Source organism: Eleutherodactylus coqui, chromosome 6 (genome assembly GCF_035609145.1).
Source record: "Eleutherodactylus coqui strain aEleCoq1 chromosome 6, aEleCoq1.hap1, whole genome shotgun sequence".
Classification (NCBI taxonomy): domain Eukaryota; kingdom Metazoa; phylum Chordata; class Amphibia; order Anura; family Eleutherodactylidae; genus Eleutherodactylus; species Eleutherodactylus coqui.
In genome coordinates this window covers 36,428,065-36,450,330 of record NC_089842.1, presented here as the reverse complement: position 1 = coordinate 36,450,330, position 22,266 = coordinate 36,428,065, and the positions used below count along the sequence as shown (strand labels likewise).

The window sequence follows — 22,266 nt, the reverse complement described above, 5'->3', positions numbered from 1 at the left end:
ATCAGGTTACATTTCACTTCCCACAGACAACAGAGTTCTGTGTACCTCCATTAATGTGCCCGCTGATCAATGCCTCGTCTGTGCCCTGCAGCAGTTCAGGTGGAAACAAAAGTGAAGAGCTATGCCGTATTCTGCCCTACAGAAGATGCGCACATACCGAGAACTGGAGACAGTAATTACAAGCAGCTTTAAATCCGCCCACAGAGTATGGCTTCAAGCTATGCCTGCTACATAGTGCATAATGCCAATCCTGTATTATAGATCTGATGGCTTCTAACACAAAGAACATCATAGCATCCAACAGAGGAAGGTGCACAGTCCAGAGCATGTTCAATAACTAAATACATATTACCTATGTCTATGTACATGGGGGTCGTTATACAGATAAAAGTCAATAACAGCTGCTGGCAGATATAATGTCTCCCAGTTAGTTACTGCATTGCGGTATCCGGGCCTCTGATGCTAGCAACTCGTCATGGAAACAGAAATCAATCCATGCTATATGGCACATCAATGTGTTGAAGAATGGATAGATTTACTAATGTGTTAACTACATTATGAGGTTATTAAAAGTAAACCGAGGTGATCGCGCAATGCAGGACTTGCTCCTCAGCTTCCTAACGTGCCATGTGGAGCTCTAGAGCCATTCTCACAAATACTGGAAATTCTGGGGAATTTCTGTAGCGGATTTTGCTGCAGCAATTCCGCAACCTTTACAGCACAAGTGACGTGGAGAGTTATAAACTCTCCTGCGCATGGAGCAGAAACTTTCTGCTACGAATCCGCCGTGCTTCTGAAAAAACCCTGCGGATTGTAAATTAGCAGCATGCCTATTTATGATGCCGATTTCAACCCTTGAAATAAAAGGGTTAAAATCCGTGGAAGATCAGCATCAAAAATCACAGCCAAATCCACGCCATTCAGGTGCACATTTTGGCCACTGCAGATTTCCAGCGTACTTTCTACTACAGAAAGCCCACGGCAAGTTGTGTATAAAGCCACCTTAGCATTTCAGCTTTTGTGCAACTACAGGCTCTAGATATGGACAGCAGGCAGAGACTGTCTGCATAATGTGCCTCGTTGGCTGGAGTATAATTACACACTTAATTACATCTATCAGATACATCATATATACAGGGGAGTTCCAGTACCTGTCTTGTCAGAATTACACAGGATCGTCTCTTTGTCGCGCCCTCCTGGTCCGTGCCGCATCCACACAGATATGACAAATGGCTCTTTCAGGTCAGCGGTCACAATGCCATCAGGAACCTTGACAGCTTGTGTACCATTGAACTCAAATACCTGGTCACTGTCATGACCATTATCTGTTGACAGCCCCAGGGTCCAGTTGGCAGCGGCACTAGGAGGAGGCAGAAGTTCAGCAGTGCTGGATGAAGCGCCTGCAGAAAAATACAAGGTGGATAAATGACACGTCATTACGTCATGCAATTTGCCTACTTCATATCTTAATCATATTGAATTATACAATAATTTTAAAGTATATCTTCAGTTATAGAGCAGGAGCGTGCACAACGCTTTTCTAAATACACTGAATATCACATTCTGCTTGTAAATAGCTATTGTCCACTACACACGAGGAGAGCATGTTCCGTCCTGTCTCCTAGGCTCATTCCATCCTACATCCCTGCCTCCCTTACCGGATACAGGAGCCTAGGAGTCCGGGAAGGATATTCTGTTTCCTGGTGCATAGATACCAGCAGCCAGACTGTACTGAGCATGGCAAGTCAATTTAGAGAAATGATTATTGAGCATGCTCCTGGACTATAATCATTCTTCTTTAGAATTGAAGATATATGTTTAAAAAAAACTCTATACTTAAAACCACAAGTTTAACAAATGAATAAAACATGTTCTAAGCTATTGTAGTCAAAACAGGCAATTTAAAGAAAGACCGTCACATCCGACAAGCAACATAAACTAAGTTATGCTGCTTATAAGACAGAAGACAGGGAGTCCAGGGATGTGCTTCTTAGACTTACCAAGCATAGTCCCCCTGGAAGTTGGTCAGCATGACTCTTTTTTTCAGTTGGTACATGCACATAAACACTGTTCTCTATGGGAGTGCATGCACACTGAAGAAGAGAGTCTCACTCACAGACCGAATGCAGACTTCCACGGGTGACAACAAAGGAACAGAAACCAGGTAAATATGAGAAGAGTATTCCCATACTTCGTGTTCCCTGTCCTATAAGTACCATAACTTAGTTTATGATGCTTATAGGATATTACAGGTTCCCTATAATAGGAATATTGTGTAAATCTAACATGCAATAATGTATTTCCTGACGACACAATCACAACTTCTCTCGGATAACTAAAGAGATTTTATGAAATTTCACAAACCAAATACCTGGCCCTAAAATAACAGTAGAACTTATAGCTCAGACAGTCTGTTACATCCCTGCTGTCCTGTTGTAGGTGAAGATTAAGATCTCAGCTTCAACTGGTTTTAGTTAAACCACCCATAAAATAGTAGCTTCTGGCTCTTACCACACAGTCGATGAATAGACTTCTCAGAATAGGTATCTCTGTCGCACCCTTTGCCGATGTGACTGGTTTCCAGCTGTACTGTGGCTTGAATGGAAGTGATGGGCTCATCACATGTCTCCAGATGCATGCCAGGGAACAGTGCCAACGATCCGGTGCCAGGCTCATACTCTATCCTCTTACTCCATCCTGTAGTAAAACCAAATGGTACTGAGCATCATGGCCTCTATTCTTGTTGTACATTCATTGCAGCAAAATCCCGGTTTCTCCTTCCATTCCTTTTCATGTTAAGCTTGCATAGCTATGAATAATCCCACCATGATTTACAGGACAACGACCTACCTTGCCAACTTGCTTTACACGTTGGTTTAATGTTGATCTTGACCAGTATGTCCTCAGTGGCCCTCTTCTTCCCGCAGTCATAGGCGGTAACTGTGAGCTTGTACTGACGTTCCTTCCCATAGTTCAGCTTCTCTGTGTTCTTGATATAACCTGAGGCAGAAGAGAAGTGGACTTATTATTGTAATCTTGTCATGCTATATAGGACAACACACCATGTAAAGTATCTGTCATGCAATTCCACCAAGGTTTCCTAGATAAACATTTGCACCAAAATGGTTACTTTGCTTGTTGAGGAGCTTACATATCTACGATAGAATACATATATATTTACAGTTACAATGGCCTTAGCATACAGGATTTTCAACAGACAATAGACTTTTAAAAATTATTACTTTTAAAAGTAGCACACCCAATATGCAAATCATCCACCTCTAGTCAAAGAGGCGGCCCCTTGTGTATCTTCCAAGTCAGACCATCACTGCCATAACCTGGGCCTTTTATCACTTGCCACAGCATTGAAAGCTCACAAAGCTGCCGTGCAGTGAAGTCAGGTGTATACACACTGCACAACACCTTGCTGGTGCTGACATGCATACACATGGAAAAAAAGAACATTCAAGAGTGTCTACAACATTTCTGCACTTTAGCAGAGCAGGGAAAAACAATGCAACGTCGCCAAACCTGGAATCCACAGGTCATTCTTGAATATGAAATACTTTGTGACAGAATATCTGCAGCTTCTAAAAAAGTTTGAGCTTTATTCCCCCATACATGCATGCTGATCGACAGGAAAGATGGCGAGCGGGAGGAGAGGCTGGTTTATGGCAGTGATGTGCCGAATCGAGGGCTCCTGGCACTGAGGTGGATGATATGCATACTGGGTGCGTTACTTTCAAAGTAGGAATTTCTATAAATGTAAAAAGGCTTTTGGGGCTTATAAGCCTGTGTGCTCTGCTTGTGTCATACTGCTCAATACTATGTTGGGGGATTGAAAAGGATAAACGATGAACACAGAAAAAGAATACAAAAGCTGCAAAATTGCACTTTTGGTCACCCTGTCTCCAAGAAAAATTCTTATAAAAAAAGATCAAAACATAAATTGTACCCCAAAATGGTGTCAACAGAAACTACAGGTTGCCCGCTAAAAACAAGCCTTTACACAACCCCAATGATGGGATAGCAAAAGCATGTTTGTCAAAAATGGCAACAGAAAGCTAATATTTTTAAAAAATTAAAGTACTACAACAAAAAAAAAAAAAAAAGGATAAATTTGCTATCACCATATTGATCCAGATAACAAAGCTAATGATTCATTTTTGCCTCACAGCATGGATGCTGCAGAAACAAGACACAACCCCTCTCCTAAAATGACAAAACTGAGGTTTTTTCCCCCTATTTCATCCAACTCAGAAACGTTTCAAAAAATATGGCACTAAAAATACAACTTGTCCCGCAAAAAACCAAGCCTCCATACAGCTATGCCTTATGGAAAAAAAAAATGAAAAGACAAAAAAATGGTTCGGGAGTGAAGGAACGTGACAGGCTTTTTCCTAGACCCTGACAATATAGGAAATTTTTAGTGGGTGCATTAGCGCCTCTAGTTGAGTGTTATTGGGGTAAAGGTTACAGACGTTCTGCACTTAAAATGTCTCTTTACAAAAATCTGACTAATATCACAAACCCACTGGGGGAATGGCAGGTTTTGACTGTTGCCATCCAAGCTTGTTTTATACCCCAGTAGTACAGTGTAAAGTTTTTAGCTGCAGAGTAGTAAGGTCGTATTTACACAAGAGAGTACGATATCAGGTTGAGCTACTCAGACCGACATCATACTTGCAAACCTGCGATTTTCCCTGCCAGTGTGATGCATTTTGCAAGAAAACCGCATGTTGTTTCAATAGGAAAAATGTAAGAAAAAATAAATAAATCGCACCACACTTGCATGAAAATCACATCTAAATAGAAGTCAAATACAATTTTTTTTTTTGTGCTCCGATGGAAAATAATGTGCGATGTCATCAAACAATAAGACAGACTGCAATTTTTCGATCTTGCACTATGTGTCCGAGTGAAAAATTGCTCATGTAAATTAACCCCTTGAAATCAATGGGTTATTTTCCTGTGAGAGTTCCGGCCATAACGTAATCGAACGGAACTCACGCAGTAAAATCTGTTGCATAAATATGGCCTAATCATCAGTCTGGTTGCTGGGTTTACCCTACCCAATAATTACAGTCTCAGCTGTTGGGCAGCACAATCCCTAGCAATCAGTTTGTCTCAGAGTAATCAGGTCTGCAGCTGAAGACAGACCTGCTACTAAATAAAGGATAGCGAAACGGGAAGGAGCTGAATATCGTAAAACAGAGCTGGCGGTTGGGGGCTTACCATCTTTGTCAACGCTGAAGGGAACATCAGGTGTTACGATTTCGTAGCTACATATCTGGCTGAACTGGGGGGAGCAGTCGGCATCCACAGCTTCCACCTTCAGGATATTGTCATACTTCTTCCCCTCGATGACTGTGGCTTTGTAGGACTTCTCCTTAAACACTGGAGCGTATTCGTTGACATCATTCACTTGGATGTGTACAGTTGCCCTGGAACGAGTTAATAACATAATTGATAAGAGATCAGCGGCACTGGAACTTAATGCAAGATGTATAATAACTGGAAAAGAGCCTCGAGGGAACAAGTCCCACACAGGGACTGGCTCTCTTTAGACGAAAGCTCACAGCTAAATTTTTATACATTCTGCACATACATTAAAAGCTCAAAGATGTTGTCCCGACCGCAGGCAGGATGCTATAGAGCAGGAGGGGCCGAGCAGATGGATCTATAGTTATATGGGGAAAGATTCAGGAAAACTTGTGTTTCACTCATTTATATCTTTGTGGTCCGAAGATTAACATGGATTGACCTGCAGTGCAGATTTAAATCTGTAATACGCCAATTTATGGAGTGGAATTGTAGTGCGGATTTCACTTGTTCAAATGAGAAGGTGAAATACGTATTAAAATCTGAACCAAGTCACGTCAAAATCCATGTCGCATGCAGATTTGTTATGGACTTTGAGGCGTATCCACACCAAGACCTCGTCGGATTTTCCACTGTGAAAGATCTGCTGCGTGCAAATGTATCCCCAAGGGCCCAGCAGCCCCGCTGTTACGCAAGAAGAGTCCAATATTATTAATGACATATCGTTTATGGGTTCTGTTAGGCTAGGCTCCCATCTGCATCAGGGGCTCTGTTAGTAGCCTCTGTTGCAAATTCTGTTAAAAAAAAACAACTCAAGTCATATAACGGAAACCCAAAGGACCCCATTATAGGCAATAATGGGGCTCTGCAGATTTTGGTCATGTGATGGATCTGGCTGTTATTTGCTATAGCTGTAATGTGGACCTAGCCTTGAAATTTGCCTAACCATCAGACTAGACTGCACATGTTTAACATACAATACTTAGTAACGACCAAGTTTTGTTTTTTTGGAAACCAAGTTCTGGTAAAAAATAAATAAAATGCTGGTAAATCCAATAGAACCAGTTCTGTATTCAGGGCACTTTGTTGGCTCTTGCAGTCCCCATTAATCAATGAGCAGAGCCGTCAGTCAGGCAGCGTACAGACACGTGATATTGGTGCAATCAACGAAAGTGAGCAAAATTCAAGCAGAAACATGCAGTAAATTATGTACATAAATTACTTTACAAGTTTCAGAAAATGATGACCTTTTAAACATTAATGACACATGACAGGCTTTACAGCCGCTGCTGAATATCAGCATCACGCTCTACATTAAATATGTATGGGCATTTTATTTTATACTAAGTGATGAGTCCGCGGTGATGACCCTTTCGCCATCCGGACGGATAGAGACTGAAGTAAGTGCATGTGCCGCTATTGTAAGCAAACGCTGTAAATCTGCTTAGCAGATAACTGCAATGATGAGGTGTAACATTTACTTATAGGCAGGCAGTGTTTGCAGTTTTATATGGTTACAGTACTTTTGCTTTCTCTTGACACTACATAATAGACTTAATCCCATACTTTATAGAAAGTGACATTTTGGGCAAAAGCTTAAAGAAAAAGTTTGTGGTGGAACTGCCACCCCTCAGCCATTTGTCCACACCAATCCGCTCACTTCTTGGATGCCACCCACATTATGTAGAGTGTCAGCTCTCTCCCTGCCTGTATATAGGGTGAAGCGCTGTCATTCTAGATTATGTGGGTGAAGAGGGACTGACGTGGCGCTGTCCCTGTAACTCCGAGCGCCTTTCTGGGTCAAACTTCAAAGCATGTTTATTATGAAACGTCACAGCGTTTCCGAGTAAAGCATACACCGGCGCAGTGTACATAGTTATCCCGGGTTCATGCTGCCCATGGTTTGGGCAGTATATTATGGTGACAGGTTCCCTTAAAGTGATGGCATACAGCTAGGATAGGCTATCACTTGATGTTCATGGGAGTCCGGCATCTGGGACCCCCACTACTCCAGAGAACCGATTTAGCTCTGCATCCCCTTGGAGGCGACTGCATGCACTTTCCTACATAGTGGTTGGCCAGGGTGCTGTGGTGCAGGATACAGTAAGGTGCCTTCACATGCCGTAAACGCTGCAGAACGTCTACAGTAGTTTTCTATGGAGACTTTACAGCATTTACAGTACAAGCCCCGTGGACACGATTTAAGAAATATCCACGTGGACCAGAAAGTTCCTGCACCGATTCTGCTGCATATCTGAAATTCGTCAGAGTGTCTATTTATGCTGCAGATTCTGACTGTGATCCTGAACAAAATCCATACCATTTAGGTGCGGGTTTGACCACTGGGGATTTGCTATGTTTTTGATGCACATTTTTCACTGCGGAATGCCTGCATTGAATATGGAGTGCGTAAAAAGGGGAGGCAGAACTAAATAAGCACTGCGGACCCTTCTTTCTCAGAGTCAAAGGGGATTCCAGGGGTCGAACCCCCACCGATTAGAAAGTAGTGGTACATCGTAGCATTATACAATTTGTTGATAGGAATACCCCTTCAACCCCTTGAGGACCATGGTGCTTTGGCCCTAAAGGACCAGACACTTTTTAGGATTTTACCCATATGTTGGTTTAACTGCCCTAATTTTTTTCTTCAGCTGCCAAAAGTATTTTTGCTGTGTTTTTTTTCCCATGACAAATAGGAAAAATTTGTATATTTAGGCTAAAGTAAAGTATGGAAAGGAGTTCCTCATTTTGTTTGGATATAATTTGTATAGTCTTGGGCTACAGAGTGCATATGGCGACGGTTTAGGTTGGCGTCGGGTCATTTAATTTTTTATGTATATATTTTTATTTTTTTTATTCTGTATTTTTTTTACTTATTTTTGTAACAATTTTTTTAAATATCTATGTCCCCCATGATGTCATATAAGACTCCTTGGGATCATTCACATTGTCTTCTTCCTTTTTTTAAATTTTACACTTGTAGCTGAGGCATCCATAGGAGCCGCATCCACAGGAGCCCCAGTTACAGGAAAAACATCCCCCTGTAGTGACAGTTGTCATTTACAAAGCTGATTTGGGTCTGCTAAGACCCTGCAGGTCTGTTGTGTAGGGGAACACTGGATGGTCACGTGATCACCGGGTCGAAAACCGTTGCTGCCTTCTCCTCTGGGTCCTGGACTGTCACTAACAGCTGAGGACCCGACCTACTGCTGCTAAGATTACAGGAGCGTTAATCCCAGTGCCATACTTTTGCTATTAGCTGGAATTAAAGCCCAGGACCAAGTGCTGTAAATTTACCACACTTAAAGTATTACGTTTCATGTATAAATAATGGCTTGATCACAAGCAAATTTTCTAAATAACAATAACAATAACCACACAACAAGCCCGACACATAACCGTTCCACACATTTTGATGCGTCTGATGTTTTTTTGTTTCTGCTCTTACTTGTGGGATTTTTTGGCGTTTGATCCGTCTGGTCCTTTGCCGCAGTCATAAGCTTGAATGGTAAAGGTGTAGTCTTTCTGCAGTTCGCAGTCCAGCTTCTCTGTGGAGCGAATCGCGCCCTCGCCAGTGGATTTATCCACTACCATGGCCTCAAACGGTACATCCTGGTCATGAATTTTAAAGCCACAGATCTCCCCTGGAAATATCACAAGCAAAACAAAAAAGATAGAGAAAAAAAAAAGGGGAAGGGGGGTAAAAAAAATTACAAATTGCATCTCGTCTGCACTTAACCCCTTCGCTGCCCGTGTTCTTCTATAAACTGGGCAAATGAGCAGAAAAGGGGTTAATATTGTGCACACAATGGGGTAGAAATATCAACACAAGATATAGAGACATAACCAAAAAGAATAAATAAAATATGACTATTTAGCAGCCAGGGGGGTTTGTGAGGGTCTGTGGTGGACAAGGCAGAAGCACTGTGCTTTAATAGATGGGGTGAAGTCCGGGTACTGTTGTTAACGGAAGCAGGTGCCTGCCTTTCAAGCAAGTTCAGTATCTGGCATCCATTCATGCAGGAATACAAAGAGAAAAAAAATAAAATATATATATACACATGTAGACAGGCATTTCACAGGAGTACTTGAAGTTTACACTAAAAGACGAAACAAAAAAAAAAAAGAAAAAGAAAAGGGGGGGGGGCATGCAGCCGAGGCGGCTGGTGCACGCTCGCCAGGCAGCTAGGTCTCTGCCAAGCAATTGGGCAATCTTTATTTTACCAGTGCAGAAGGTTATAATGCGGAGTTGGGTGAGAGATGAGGAAGCTTTAGCTACAGCTCCAGCACCACTGGTTCAGGGAAAGTCTGTTACCAACAAAATTGGTTTTATGGGCGGGGATTTAAAAAAAAAAAAAAAAAAGAGAGTAAGTAATAAGATGAAGTCTTCCTGTGCAATGAACCTGGCTAAAATTAGGGAATCAAATGCAAAAAAATTCATGGGAGAAAACAGAAATATCTGTAGCTCAGACATCCATTTCAAGAACCTGACTAAGAAATACACCTTGTATGAACGGCTGCCTGCGTGGATGCTATACGGAGGGATGTAGGTCACATGGTGAATGATTCTATGCGGATACTCCGATTCGTCATCTCCGGCCTCATTGGCATGTTTATGGATGTTCCTTGATAAAGCCAGTTAGAAACAAATGTCCGGGCGCGGCAGCATCCGGGTCTGTATTTCTACTTTTATCTTAGAAATGGCAATTTAAAGGTAGGTTTTATTTATCAGGTTGCTAGGTTTTTACTTGCACTTTACAGCCAGTTTCAGATGAGCCTACTGTACATTGATGGGGGCAAAAACCATGAAACAGCCTGTCTGTACTGCTTTCTCTTTTCCTTCTGGAGAAGAGTTTAGCTTAGATTTCCACTTGTTACCAGGCTTGTTAAAAGGTCTGACATTGACTTGCAGGAATGCCTGCCATCCAATAGGTGGTGCTGTAGAGGCATTGTTCCATCTTGCCATTTGCATACATCTCCCAGAGGAGCATGCATGGCCTTATAAATCTCCTTAAGGTGAAACCATACCGTTCTTGACCTATTTTCTACCGGGCTAATACTGATCCGTATTTGTGGAATAGAAAAGCAAATCAATACGGGGGCAAAAACGTGAAAAAAAGGCTATGCAGGGTTTAAAAAGAAACAATTATGAAAAATATGGCCATGTGAATAGATTTAAATGAGCTTTGTAATACAGTCCACAAAACTTGGAGCAAGTATGGAGCTAAAATGCTTCCGTCTTAAAGTGGCCTTTGACGTACTTACCTTTGTGTTGGAGTGTGTTTGTTTGCAGGTGTATAGAATGGCCTGTTTCCGCTCCAGCAGATTTACAGATTGTACATGTTTATGGCAGTGATGTGAATTACTTTGTGCTACTTACATTTGGCTCAATTATTTTACTGGCTTGTAAATCGACAGAAGTGCTACACGCGATCATGTGACAAGCCTGCGTTCTTCTAGCTGTGGTGGCACTACAAGTCCCAGAATGCACTGCTAAGCAGGACGTAGCATGGAAAGTCAAACTAAAAAGGCAGACATACAAAAGTGGGCATTGGATGAGCCCCGAGTTGAATGAACCGGTAAAAGTTTCTCGTAGGAACCCTTCACACGTGCAAAATATTTCCGCAAGATGCACGTAAAGACGCAGCTTAATCTGCTGCTGTGGATTTCTGCTCCATTGCTCCCATTTATACACGCAGATTTGGATGCAGGATTTTCTGTCTTGCAGAAATATTCCACACGTGTGAAAGGTCCCCATTTATAGGGGGGGGGGGGGTTCAGGGAGAAGACGCCGAGTACTATGGAGGACACCGATATACATAGAGATGCTGCTGCATGTGGCCTTGAAATTGCTTTAGAGGAAATAAAGAGTTTCCCCCATTATAATTTAATTTAAATATAAATAGTTTCAGGTTGATGTAATACAATAAGCAGATTAAGGCGTCATGGTGTCGATGTTTAATATGACTGCTAAGCTTCCCCTGCAAGTTGTAATGAGTTTGGAGGCTGGAGGCTTACAAACTGCAGGGAAGAGACAAATTACTGAATTGTGGAGTTTAGACATTAGTACAGATGGGGTGGGTGCTGGAGATGAACTGCAGAATGGGGAGGGCTGAGGGTGCCGTTTTATATGCAGTGCAGGTATAGTTGGATAGTGTGCAGTCTGGTACCGGTGTAGTACGGATGTGCATGCACAGGGATGGACACCGTGGGGTCCTGATCTTTGGTGCAAAATTGTAGGTGCTTTTTGGTCCTTATCTGTGTCAGACCGGGATGCCCAGGACCCAGCAGCAAAATTCATTCTGGGAGCCCACTGTACAGCTACAAGCAAATATTAGGCGTTTTGAGGTTTGCAAATTTGCCATTTGCATTCTGCATACATGTCAAGAGAAAGGTGTGTGGACCTCTGTCTACTGAAGTATATGGAGAATGTGGCGACCGGGAGTTGGTAGACTCCCATTCACTCGATAGGCGAGGTGGTATTTATGGAAAGCTCACACATACTGGCCACATTTCCGCTGAAATAAGTGCCGACAAGCAGTTTTATTGTAAAACGGCACGGTTTTCAGTTTTAATGGCTGCATGGTTTCGCAAGGGATCAGCGTATGGCCAGTAAGGGTTTACCACACTCTTTTGTTGCATCCATTTACGGACTTCAGAAATGTGTCCCGACCTTACTGCGGGTCTCCAGACCTGAACTCGGACAATTCTACGTGCGTATGATGTTACGAATTCAGGTCCAGCGACCTGCGGTCAGGCCGGGATACACTTCCGTAAATGGATGCAACAAAAGACAATGTGGTTAGCCCCTAACATTTTGAAAACTGTGCTAATTTGCGGTTAAAATTGAACATCGGCGTTGGGACCTCACCCTTAACAAGGCAGTTTGTGTAGTCCTGATACAACTGTTATACATGTCGTTGCACTGTCTGGCTGTTACCCCAATAACAGTTACTTAGGTACCAAGTTTTAGACCTTATGAGCCATATGAAGGTTAACAAAAAATTACTATTCTTAAGAGAACAATCTCTAGCAGAATTTTCCATCTTTCTTTCCTGAAATGGATGTCTGACAGCTCGATATTTCTAACCAATGGGGGTTACATAGCAAATCATTTGGATTTCAAAATATAAACTTAAAAAGTAACAAAAAAGAAACAATAAAAAAAACAAACAGAAGATTGTATAAAAGGGATCAGAGTATCTTCTGTTTAACCCCTTCAGAGCCAGTACTCAAAAGCAATATATACATTGCACCTTGAATGGCGCTGAAGGAGTCAAGTGCTGATTCCCCATTTTCAGAACCAAAAAGTTAGTGGGTTAATAAGTCATAAGAGGATAGAAAGAACCCGTTATCACCTTCTTTGGTGACTGTCACCTCAAAACTCTCTAAAGGGAGAAAAGATAAACCTGTGTCAGTAATTGGGGAGAGAAGGGACGGTCAGAGAAATACACAAACCACTCTTGTATTACAATTGCTCACTCAAGCCTCAATTTTCCAGCCAGTATACCTGCCATGTCCTCTGCTGCTAAACAAAGCTGAATGGAAGAAAACAGTAACACAGTATTTCTCATGTAGACAATGTGCGTTGCCAAGTAACGTTCCTGCCATTCAGTATGGGAGGGAGCAATACATGCCATGTCAGAAAGAGTTAAAGTGCCCCTGTCACCTGGTCAGTTGATTTATGGCCATCACCAACATAACAAGGCTGTTATTACACGTGTGCTAGCGGCTGACGCTAGTACCCACTTTGCCTGATGACCATGATTAGCGCTAAGGACGGCGCTCGTGTAATAGTGCCCTAAGAGTCAATTAAGAGGCTAACGCTGCCCATAAACATTAGATTACACAGAGCTGTAATGGATTATTTCCAACAACTTCTAACACTTTGAGTTCCTTGCAATCACTCAGAAAAGTAAAAATGAGTATTTAGGAGCTTGTAGCTCTGAGTTCCAAATGTTCTGCTTCCCATCAAATGAGACTTATGGCATCTCAGAGCCGCTGCTTATTGAAGGACATTGTATTCCTGCGTTGGACTGGAGCTGTATATCCGTCCACTGTGAGCTCCCCATAGTGGAGGCTGCAGGTAGCCAAAATGTTAGCATTTAAAAGGGTTGGACCAAGATTACAAGTTTTCCACTCTCCACAGGATAGGGAATAACCTGCTAATCAGTGGAAATCTCACCGCTGAGACCCCCACTGTTCTTGAGAACGGGGGTCCCGTATCCCCTGTCTTCCATACTGGGGGGGTTATTACAGCCCCTGCAGTGAAGAGGAGACTGAATGGAGTGCTGGTTGCACAAGTACACTATTCACTTTCAATGGAAATGCAAAAATAGACATGCAGCATCCACTTGGGTACTTCCACCAGCCCCACTGAAATGAATGGGAGCGCAGACCACGCATTTACAGCCCAGCACTCCATTCATTCTGAGGTCACTGGGGATGTTGGGAACCAGCGCCTGCAGTGACAAGCTAAGCGGAACACTTAACCTCGTTCTCAAGGAGAGACCCCCCCATGATCAGCACGTTATCCCCCTATCCTGTGGATAAGGGATGTAGTCTTGGTGCAAACCCCTTTAATGGGCCTGTTTACATCAGCATTTAAGGTTTCGTTAGGAGCTTGTGTCGCTGGTTTCCATTAAAATACTGGGCTAGACTTGTAAAATGCTAGACGGAACCTAAATGGACTCCCTTATAGTCAATGGCGTCTTTTCAGCGCTGCTTGGTTCTCTCATTTTTCCATTCCCATCTTGGAGCAGGAAAGCAGAACCCAAAAGCACAGATGTAAACAAGCCCTTACTCTAGAATCGTGAAAAGAGAACAACTTCCAAAAAGTTAAAAGGTTAACATTTCAGAGGGTTATTCCAATAAGTTGCAAAACCCAGACAAAGCATTGATGTCCATGGCCAGCTTATCTGGTATAAACTACAAAACTGAAGCCTAGTGACAGGTGAACTTTAAAACACAAAACTTAAAAATGACAATGATAAGCAACTCTTGTTTTAAAAACAGCAATTTAACCACATAACCCAGTTAGACCAGCAGAGGGCGACATATTTCAATGGTGCAGAAGGATGGAGAGTTAATCCTTTACATTAAAAAGAGAGACCTAGAATACTCGTTGGCTTAGCATAAATAATCATATAGATGTTGTAATGGTTTCTCCTTTAGGTGACAAACCCCTTCCCGTGTACCTGTGGAAAGACACAGCACTCTGCTCAATTAACATTCACATCTCCAGAACAAACAAGTGACACTTCAGGGGCAAGAAGTTAATCTGCACTTCTGTGAACAAGCGAGCGAGCGGGACCCTTGCACTGGCAAACAAACAGGTTCATTACGTGTCGGCTGCATGGGGAGTTGAAGAGCTGCTTCCGAGATCTGAATGTGTTTTTGGAAGGTTTCTAAAAGGTCTTGAAATAAAAATAAGGGCTGCGGCCCCCTGCAGACGGGCAGAAATTCTGCAGGGGGGATTTCCCGCAGAATTTCCGCCCATGCCCGCTGCCATAGGATTGCATTACATAATACAATCCTATGCACACAGCTGCGATTTGTCCGCGTGAAAACACATGCGGAAAACATAGCGCGGCATGTTCTATTTCACTAGTGATGCGCCGGCTCCGCTCTGCGCATGCACAGTCTGGAAGGAGATGCGGGAGCAGGTGAGCCGCATTGGTCACTGCAGGGGCACGGCTCGCATCCCGCTGAGATAATTCTCGCAGTGGGATCTGACCCGGCCGTCTGCAGGTGGCGTAAAACTTATGGGCCATTTTACACGGGACGCTTATCGTGCAACATTCGTTTAAACAAACACAAAGGCGCAATAATAATTACGTCTAAACGTAAAGCAATCATTTACTTTTTGCTTCTCGCTCACTTTCAACTAGCATAAAAATCATTGCTGGTTCATTCACTTCACGCTGCGTCTGAATGCTCCCCGCTCAGCGCTTCACATGGTAGACATGAGTGATACTTGGCGATGATCTGCCGATCTAAATGCCCTGCACAGGCGCTAACAACTAGCAGTGCCGTCACCCGCTCAAGCAGTCGTTTAGCAAATGGGGCAAGAGAGGAAAGGAATTGTCACCACAGCAGGAGATGATTTTCCGGCATAGCTAAAAAGCAGTAATGCTAGAAATACGTAGGACTATGGTATACGCATCATGGAAACTATTTTATATGAATTAAGAAATAAAAACTACATTTTTAAGGAAGTGGAATTTTGTGCATTTACTCTGGAGTATTACAGAGGTGAAACTTTATTAGCTAACCAGAAAAATTCTACATGCAAAAGCATTTACCATCATGGCATATATTTGAAAGGGTTATTTCTGGTGACACGTAACACTTCGCTAGCGCTCTGTTGTCACCATGTCAGAACCTTAATTCAGATGTACAGCGTCTCAACAACACAGTTAGGCTCTGTTTAGACTAAAGTCATATTGCCGTTCTGGATCTTCTGTTTGGTTCCAAGCAAAACATCGGAAAACATAAAATGCTGAACCGACACCCGCCGGACCCAGAAGGTGCTGAGAGGACTCCACTGGGTTCCTCCAGCTTCCGGCACGCGGGCAGAAATTATTCCTGGATGAAATAGCACAGCATCCTGTATTATATCATCTGAGATTTCATGCCAAATCTGTGCCGAAGGCACACAAAATCTTTCAGTGGTTTTACAAGCGTGTCAGAACCTGCGGCTAGAAGTTCCGCTGCAGATCCGGTTGAAAACACTGGAAGAGAGCTTTTCTTCTGTCCAGAAGCCAGTCAGCTGGGCGGAAGGCGGGCAGACCCTATTATAGTCAATGAGGTCCATCCAGCGCCGTTCAGTTTCGTCCAGGGACAGACCATCTGGCCGGTGGGGATTCCCCTTTGCCGCTCCCTAAACAGAGTAGGAAAGCAGAATCCCCAGCGCGTCCACCACTTGGGGTCCTCACTGATCAGCTCTTCACCAGGCCAGAAGAGTCAGTATCAAACAGCTTGGGATGGTATTGCAGGTATAGCTCCTACTGAGACGGGTGGGGATCCCAAGCAGCTACTCACGATCTATGCCAAGGATAGGTCATCAATAGTTGAAGGTACCTCTCTGCAGAATGAGCCGTATCACCGACATTTGCTCCTGTGCTTTCACACAGGAGTCATAGTTGTTCAGAGAATGGAGGTAGAGCGGTTGGAGATTCCTTCTGGCCGCCTCCATTCACTACAAACAGGCAGTCGGTCATACATGAATGACTGCCTGTTTATAAGGGCCGACAGTCGCTTGGTTTTTAGGCAAGGTAAAAGCCAAGCGACTCCGACGAGTCTTGTCTATGGTGATGACTGTTACACGAATTCATATTTATATTCTTATTATATTCTCTGTACTAAGAAAACTTCCAATATTTAGCATTGTTTTATTAAAGTTTGCAGATTCTCCTAGAACTGAGCAGAATATGAAGCGTTGCAGTGAGCTCATTCACACCAGCCTGCGTTCACTTTCCATCTCGACTTACATTTTGGAGCAAAGAGATGTGATTAAATTGATTTTTTCCCCTCGTTACTTTCCATTAAAAAAAAAAAAAAACACAACAAAACACTGTCTCTCTTAAGCCAGAACGCAAGCCGGATGCTGGTGTGATGGAGTCCTATGGGAGGCGTCAGCTGCAGGGATGACGATTTTCCCCACCTGGACACAATATACCATCCAATAAGCACAAGGCTGGACCCATCAATATAAGCTTCTCTCCAGGTATACAAACACGGCCGGGCCTTCTGTCGTAATAAGTGTTTGTTTTATCTGATGCAGCGGACAATCTTTTACAAGACGAGATCCGAGGGGACACTTTCAAAAGGACTCCGCCATAATGCTATACAGGATTCCCATTCAGTCGCTGGATCATTGTAGGCTTTCCTATTCTTCCATCATAAAGCCTCTCCTGCTTTATACTAAGAACAAAAAGCTCAGCGCTCATTCAACGATCGCCATTGTTTACCGTAATGCTCCTAAAACACGGCCTCCCGTTACCCAGAGATGTTCCACCTTGATATACATGTATGAGCACTTAACAGCATTTGGCAGCTGCCTGCTATAAAAAAAAAAATTGCTGTCTTGAGCGATTACCGTCCGCAGCACCCCCCATCTGATAAAACATTATTAGAAGTGACAGCCGGGCTCACAGACGCGCTCAGACAGCCACGATTCCTGCGTGACGATTCTGCCGGACTTCTCCGTGAATCTGTTACAAAGACCATTGGGACTTGTTTAAAAGACAGGATGAGGCAAAAGTCTGGACACGCCTGGTATACTAGTGAAAAAATTCACTTCCGATGTGTGAAAGTACTAATTGGGGAGGGAGGCTGCATTTTTTTGGTGGAGACATTTTCAGCGTCCATTTTGAACTCCGCCATATTGAATTCAGTTCAGTTTTTCCAAATGGGAAGGGAATCTGTGATATATCAGACTTGGCTAAAATTGACTCAGAAATGCACTGGAAGTGTTAGTTTTGCCCTATCTTTAATTATTTAGGAGCCAAGTGCGGGCAAATTTCAGAAAGGGCTTTACATCACGTTTTTGATGTGTCCCACCATTCTGCTGGTTGAATCCCGTCTCTGTGAACACGCTAAGTAAATGCAGGGGATGTTTCCTCACAGCACTGTAGGTTTCACAGGTTCAGGTGAACCATATTGCAGATTTTATTCCGTATACGGAAAGGACTTTAAAGAGGCTCTAGAGATGAAAGTCCAAAGGCGTTAAGTCTGGCGACCTCGGCAGCCATTCTGCCGGCAATCTGCATACAGCCACAGCAAAGTGCGGAGGTGCGCCATCCTGTGGAACTCTCTGTTCTCATTGATCACAGATAGGAATATGGTGTCCTGTAACATCTGGAAGCACTGCTCACCGTTAACTGATCCGTTAATTAACAATAGGCCCTGGATGCCAGACACAATTTGCCAACTTTGCCCTTGCTCCACTCCCAAACAAGTAAAGATGGGGCAAAACTGACTCTTCCAGTGTGGTTCTGAGTACATTCCAGCCCAGACTGACCCTCCTTCCACTTGAAAAACATCAACTGAATTCAATATGGCGGAGTTCAAATTGGCCACCAAAAATGCCTCCTTGACCAAAAAATACAGCCGTCCCCCCAATACTTCCACACATTGGAAGTCAATTTTTCATTATTATAAAAGTTAAACAGTAGTGTCCAAACTTTTGCCTCACCCTGTATTAAGACGCCTAATTTAAAGAGGCTTCATGAAGCAATTACTAAATGTCCCCCCCAGCATGCCACTTATGTGCACCTAAAATTGAGTCCAAGCATGAAAGGAAGAATATTTAGTGGCACGTGAATATAAATGACACTCCCAACATGAGACCCTATCCCCCCATTGTCTGGTGGTCTTTCACTGGTTACATCTAATGTGCTTTATATGAGCTCCCGAATACAACCCATAGCAGATGTTCCAGATCATACGCAGGGTTCTCCATTGTCGTACAGGGAAATTAGTGTGCAAAGGACAAGATATGGCAATTCTGAGACTGGGTCTGTAGCGCTGCCTTGTATGGAGAAGGCACAATCTGCTGGTGGGTTTTATCTGTCCCATGAGACCCAGCACAAGGAGGAGGCCGATGGGCACATGCATCAGTGCTAGCAAGAGAAAGCTTCAAACACGGGGTAGCGCCAGAGCCATGACCTCATTGTGCGGATGAGAATATGTGGGGGGGTATGCCAATTATTAGCAGAGTAAATAAAAGCCAGACACTGGGGTGGGTAGGGGGTCTTAACAGTCCCTCTGAGACTTGTGTTAATAAAACAAGTATATATTCGCCAAGCACGCCTACACTCCACGCTTTCTAATTATTAACCCCTTAAGGCTCACAGCCTAAGACTTAATTACCCACTTAAGGACAAAGAAGGCTGTAATATGTGATACAGTAGACTACTGTGCACAACGGAGGACAGAACTGTGTTTACAGGGGGATCAAGATATTTACACAAGTATGTAAGAAGGGGTCTCCAGAGAATCGTAAATGTGGATTCTCCTGCTTTCAGTGCTAAGTTTACTGTGAACAGACAGTGTCATAGACGGTGGCCATCTTCAGAATACTACCCGGTCTATTTCAGGCCCCCGAAAGACGAGGAAGAAGCTACAGTCTTTAATGAAGAACAATAATAAGGCCTCATGTCCACGGAGAAAATCAGGTCCGCTGCGGATATGTAACGCGGATTTCTGCTGCCGATGCAGTGCGGATAAGCTTAAATTCCTTTTTTTTCATCTATGAGCTCCAGCACGCGTGATCCGCACTTAAATGGAGCATGTCGCGGTTTTTTTCATGCACATGAAATTTTAAAGTCACTTTTAAATACCATCCGCGGGCCCCTCCGCAAGAGTGCGAGTAAATGGTGGTCTGTCAGACACCATACAGATAAAGAAAGGGACACGTCAAGGCTGCCCCCTCTCGCCTTTGCTATACGCCTTGTCCATGGAATCCCTGGCTAACGCCATCAGGAAAAAAGGTTCAGTAAGGGGTCAGACGGAGGGTCCCTCTGAGCACAAGATGGCTCTGTTCGCAGACGATCTCCTCCTGTTCCTGTTGAACCCTAGGGTGGGGTTACCGGTGGTGATGAGGGAATTTGAAAGATACGGTCGGGTTAGTAACTTTAAGGTCAACCTCCAGAAGTCTGAGATTCTCAACGTATCTCTCCCTCAGGCAGAGGTCGAGGCACTTTCGGAGGCCTTACCCTTCAAATGGAAGTCCGTGTCCATAAAATACCTAGGGGTCCAGCTCCCAGCAGATACAGCACGGATTTTTGAGTAAAATTTTCTCCCTTATGCAGATAAGCTTAAGTCGGATCTGAATAGGTGGAGCCCATTGTACGTATCTTGGACGGGACGGATTAACACCATAAAGATGGACTCCCTCCCAAAGTTCTTATACCTCTGCCAAACCCTCCCGATACGCCTCAACCGGCAATACCTTCTCAATATCCGCTCGCTAATCATTAACTTTATATGGATGGGGCGCACACCAGATTGCTTACACGGGCTAAAGAGGATGGGGGACTGGGACTCCCTGATTTCGCATTATGCTATAAAGCTAGCCTGGCCAACTTTGTCCTCACCCTAATATGCAAGGCAGAAGGTCAAAAATATGGGTAGAAATGGAATACGAAAGGGACGCTAGGGGGATTCAGGGGGCCCAGTGGATCCCTAAAGGGCTCCTGGGTGACATAAAATCCTTGTCACCCCTCATGCTAGGGGTCCTCAGGACATGGGGGATGTTTGCCCCGAGACTAGGGCTAGTATCTATACCGGGGCCCCTCACACCGCTACTGGCCAACCCACAGTTCCCAGCAACTAAGAACAAAACATCAATATTGTCCCTACCCGACACCCAGACCCCAAGAGTTAGAGACGTGGTCACGCGTGCCGGAATGAAATCCCTAGTGGAGATCTACGGGAGCGAGAACCCTCCCCCAGGAGCCTGGCTGGGCTACCTTCAAGTGAGGGTATTCGTGGAGTCCTTGACACCCGTAGGTTGTGGATGTAAGCAGCTGACACCATTTGAGTCCCTGTGTATGACAGCGACTCCTATTGAACACGGGATTTACACCATTTACAAGATGTTGCTGAAAAAGGAGACCGGGGACGAACCCCCCGGATATGCGGGGCAGTGGGAAACTTAGCTGGGCGAGTGCAAAACTGAGGCTGATTGGCAGAGAGCATTCCTTATGTGTTGTAAGAGCTCTAGATTCGGCAGGCTACAGGAACAGAACTTCAAAATCTTATCCCGCTGGTACTGGACGCCGTCGAGGCTGCACCAACTCGACAATCGGATCCCTCCGATATGTTGGAGGTGTCAAAACGGCCCAGGAACAATGTTCCACATATGGTGGGAATGCCCCCCAGTTAGAGACCTGTGGCACAATGTAGAAATAATTTACAACGAGATGACGAGATCGGCAGGGTCCATAACAGCAGAGATGGCCCTTCTTTTGATGCTCCCTGGGTCCACTGTCAGAATAAAGGTGGACCTTCTGAGGCTGGTCATATTGGCGGTGAGGATATCTGTCCCTGGTTTGTGGAGATCCACGACCCCTCCCTCGAGATTGCTTTTGGACCGAGAAGTTAAACCTACTTATGAGATATGAAGAGGAAGGCTCTGAGAGTGAGGAGGAGAGAGCGGGCACCCACGACCTATGGAGCCCTTGGATCGCGATGAGAGCCTCTGACCACTTCAAATCTTGGTTGGAGACAGGCAGCCTGGCCTAGTAGACAACATTCGACAAGGGTAAGCGAGGTCACCCCTACTCCCTATACCCCTCCTCCCCCTCCCCTGTTTTCCTATCTCCTCCACCCCACCCCACCCCCACCTCCCAGCCCGGATAAGTTTTGTTTAGTTAAAATATTTTCTACCATGTGCAATTTTCATTACCTCTTGGTTACAAGATGCAGAAGTATTATGTGTTATTTGAGACATGATACCTTGTACCTAGCTGTGTCAGATGCTATACCGATAAGGTCATGAGAAGGTATTCCTGATGATGGTACTGTTTCTTAAGTGTATATTTGGAAATTTAATAAAATTGATTGAACACATAAATACCATCCGCAGGTATTTATCTACCCGCGGATGGTCAATGCATTGCAATAGGAAATTTTAGATGCGGATCACTCACGCGGGTGATCCGCTGCGGATTTTAAATATTTTCCCTGTGGAAATGAAATTCTATTTAGCAAATACGCGCGTGAAAAAAAACGCAAATCCGCATCCCATAGGAAAACACTGACCATCCGCGTTTAATTAAATAGCCGCGGATGGTACTTTAAACGATTTGCGGATTTCACGCGCAGGAAAAAAACGCGACATGCTCCATTTCGGTGTGGATCATGCGTGCGGGAGCTCATATCTCCCGCATGAAAAAAAAAAAGAGAGTTATAGTGCATCCACAGCAGAAATCTGTG

The 22,266-nt window shown here is 44.0% G+C and overlaps 1 protein-coding gene across 4 annotated transcripts in view; it reads right to left on the bottom strand.

Annotated features, from left to right (window-relative positions):
- CLSTN1 (calsyntenin 1) overlaps positions 1–22,266 on the bottom strand; it is an 88,400-nt gene that overhangs the window by 22,969 nt on the left and 43,165 nt on the right. For 2 of the 4 annotated variants that reach the window (XM_066606589.1, XM_066606591.1), the window contains exons 3-8: positions 12,681–12,710; positions 8,771–8,966; positions 5,236–5,444; positions 2,851–3,000; positions 2,512–2,697; positions 1,152–1,400 (exon numbers count right to left, since the gene is read on the bottom strand). In XM_066606589.1, coding sequence (XP_066462686.1) covers positions 1,152–1,400; positions 2,512–2,697; positions 2,851–3,000; positions 5,236–5,444; positions 8,771–8,966; positions 12,681–12,710 — 1,020 coding nt within the window. The remainder of the gene's footprint in view (positions 1–1,151; positions 1,401–2,511; positions 2,698–2,850; positions 3,001–5,235; positions 5,445–8,770; positions 8,967–12,680; positions 12,711–22,266) is intronic. The other 2 variants (XM_066606590.1, XM_066606592.1) reach the window with 1 other exon arrangement.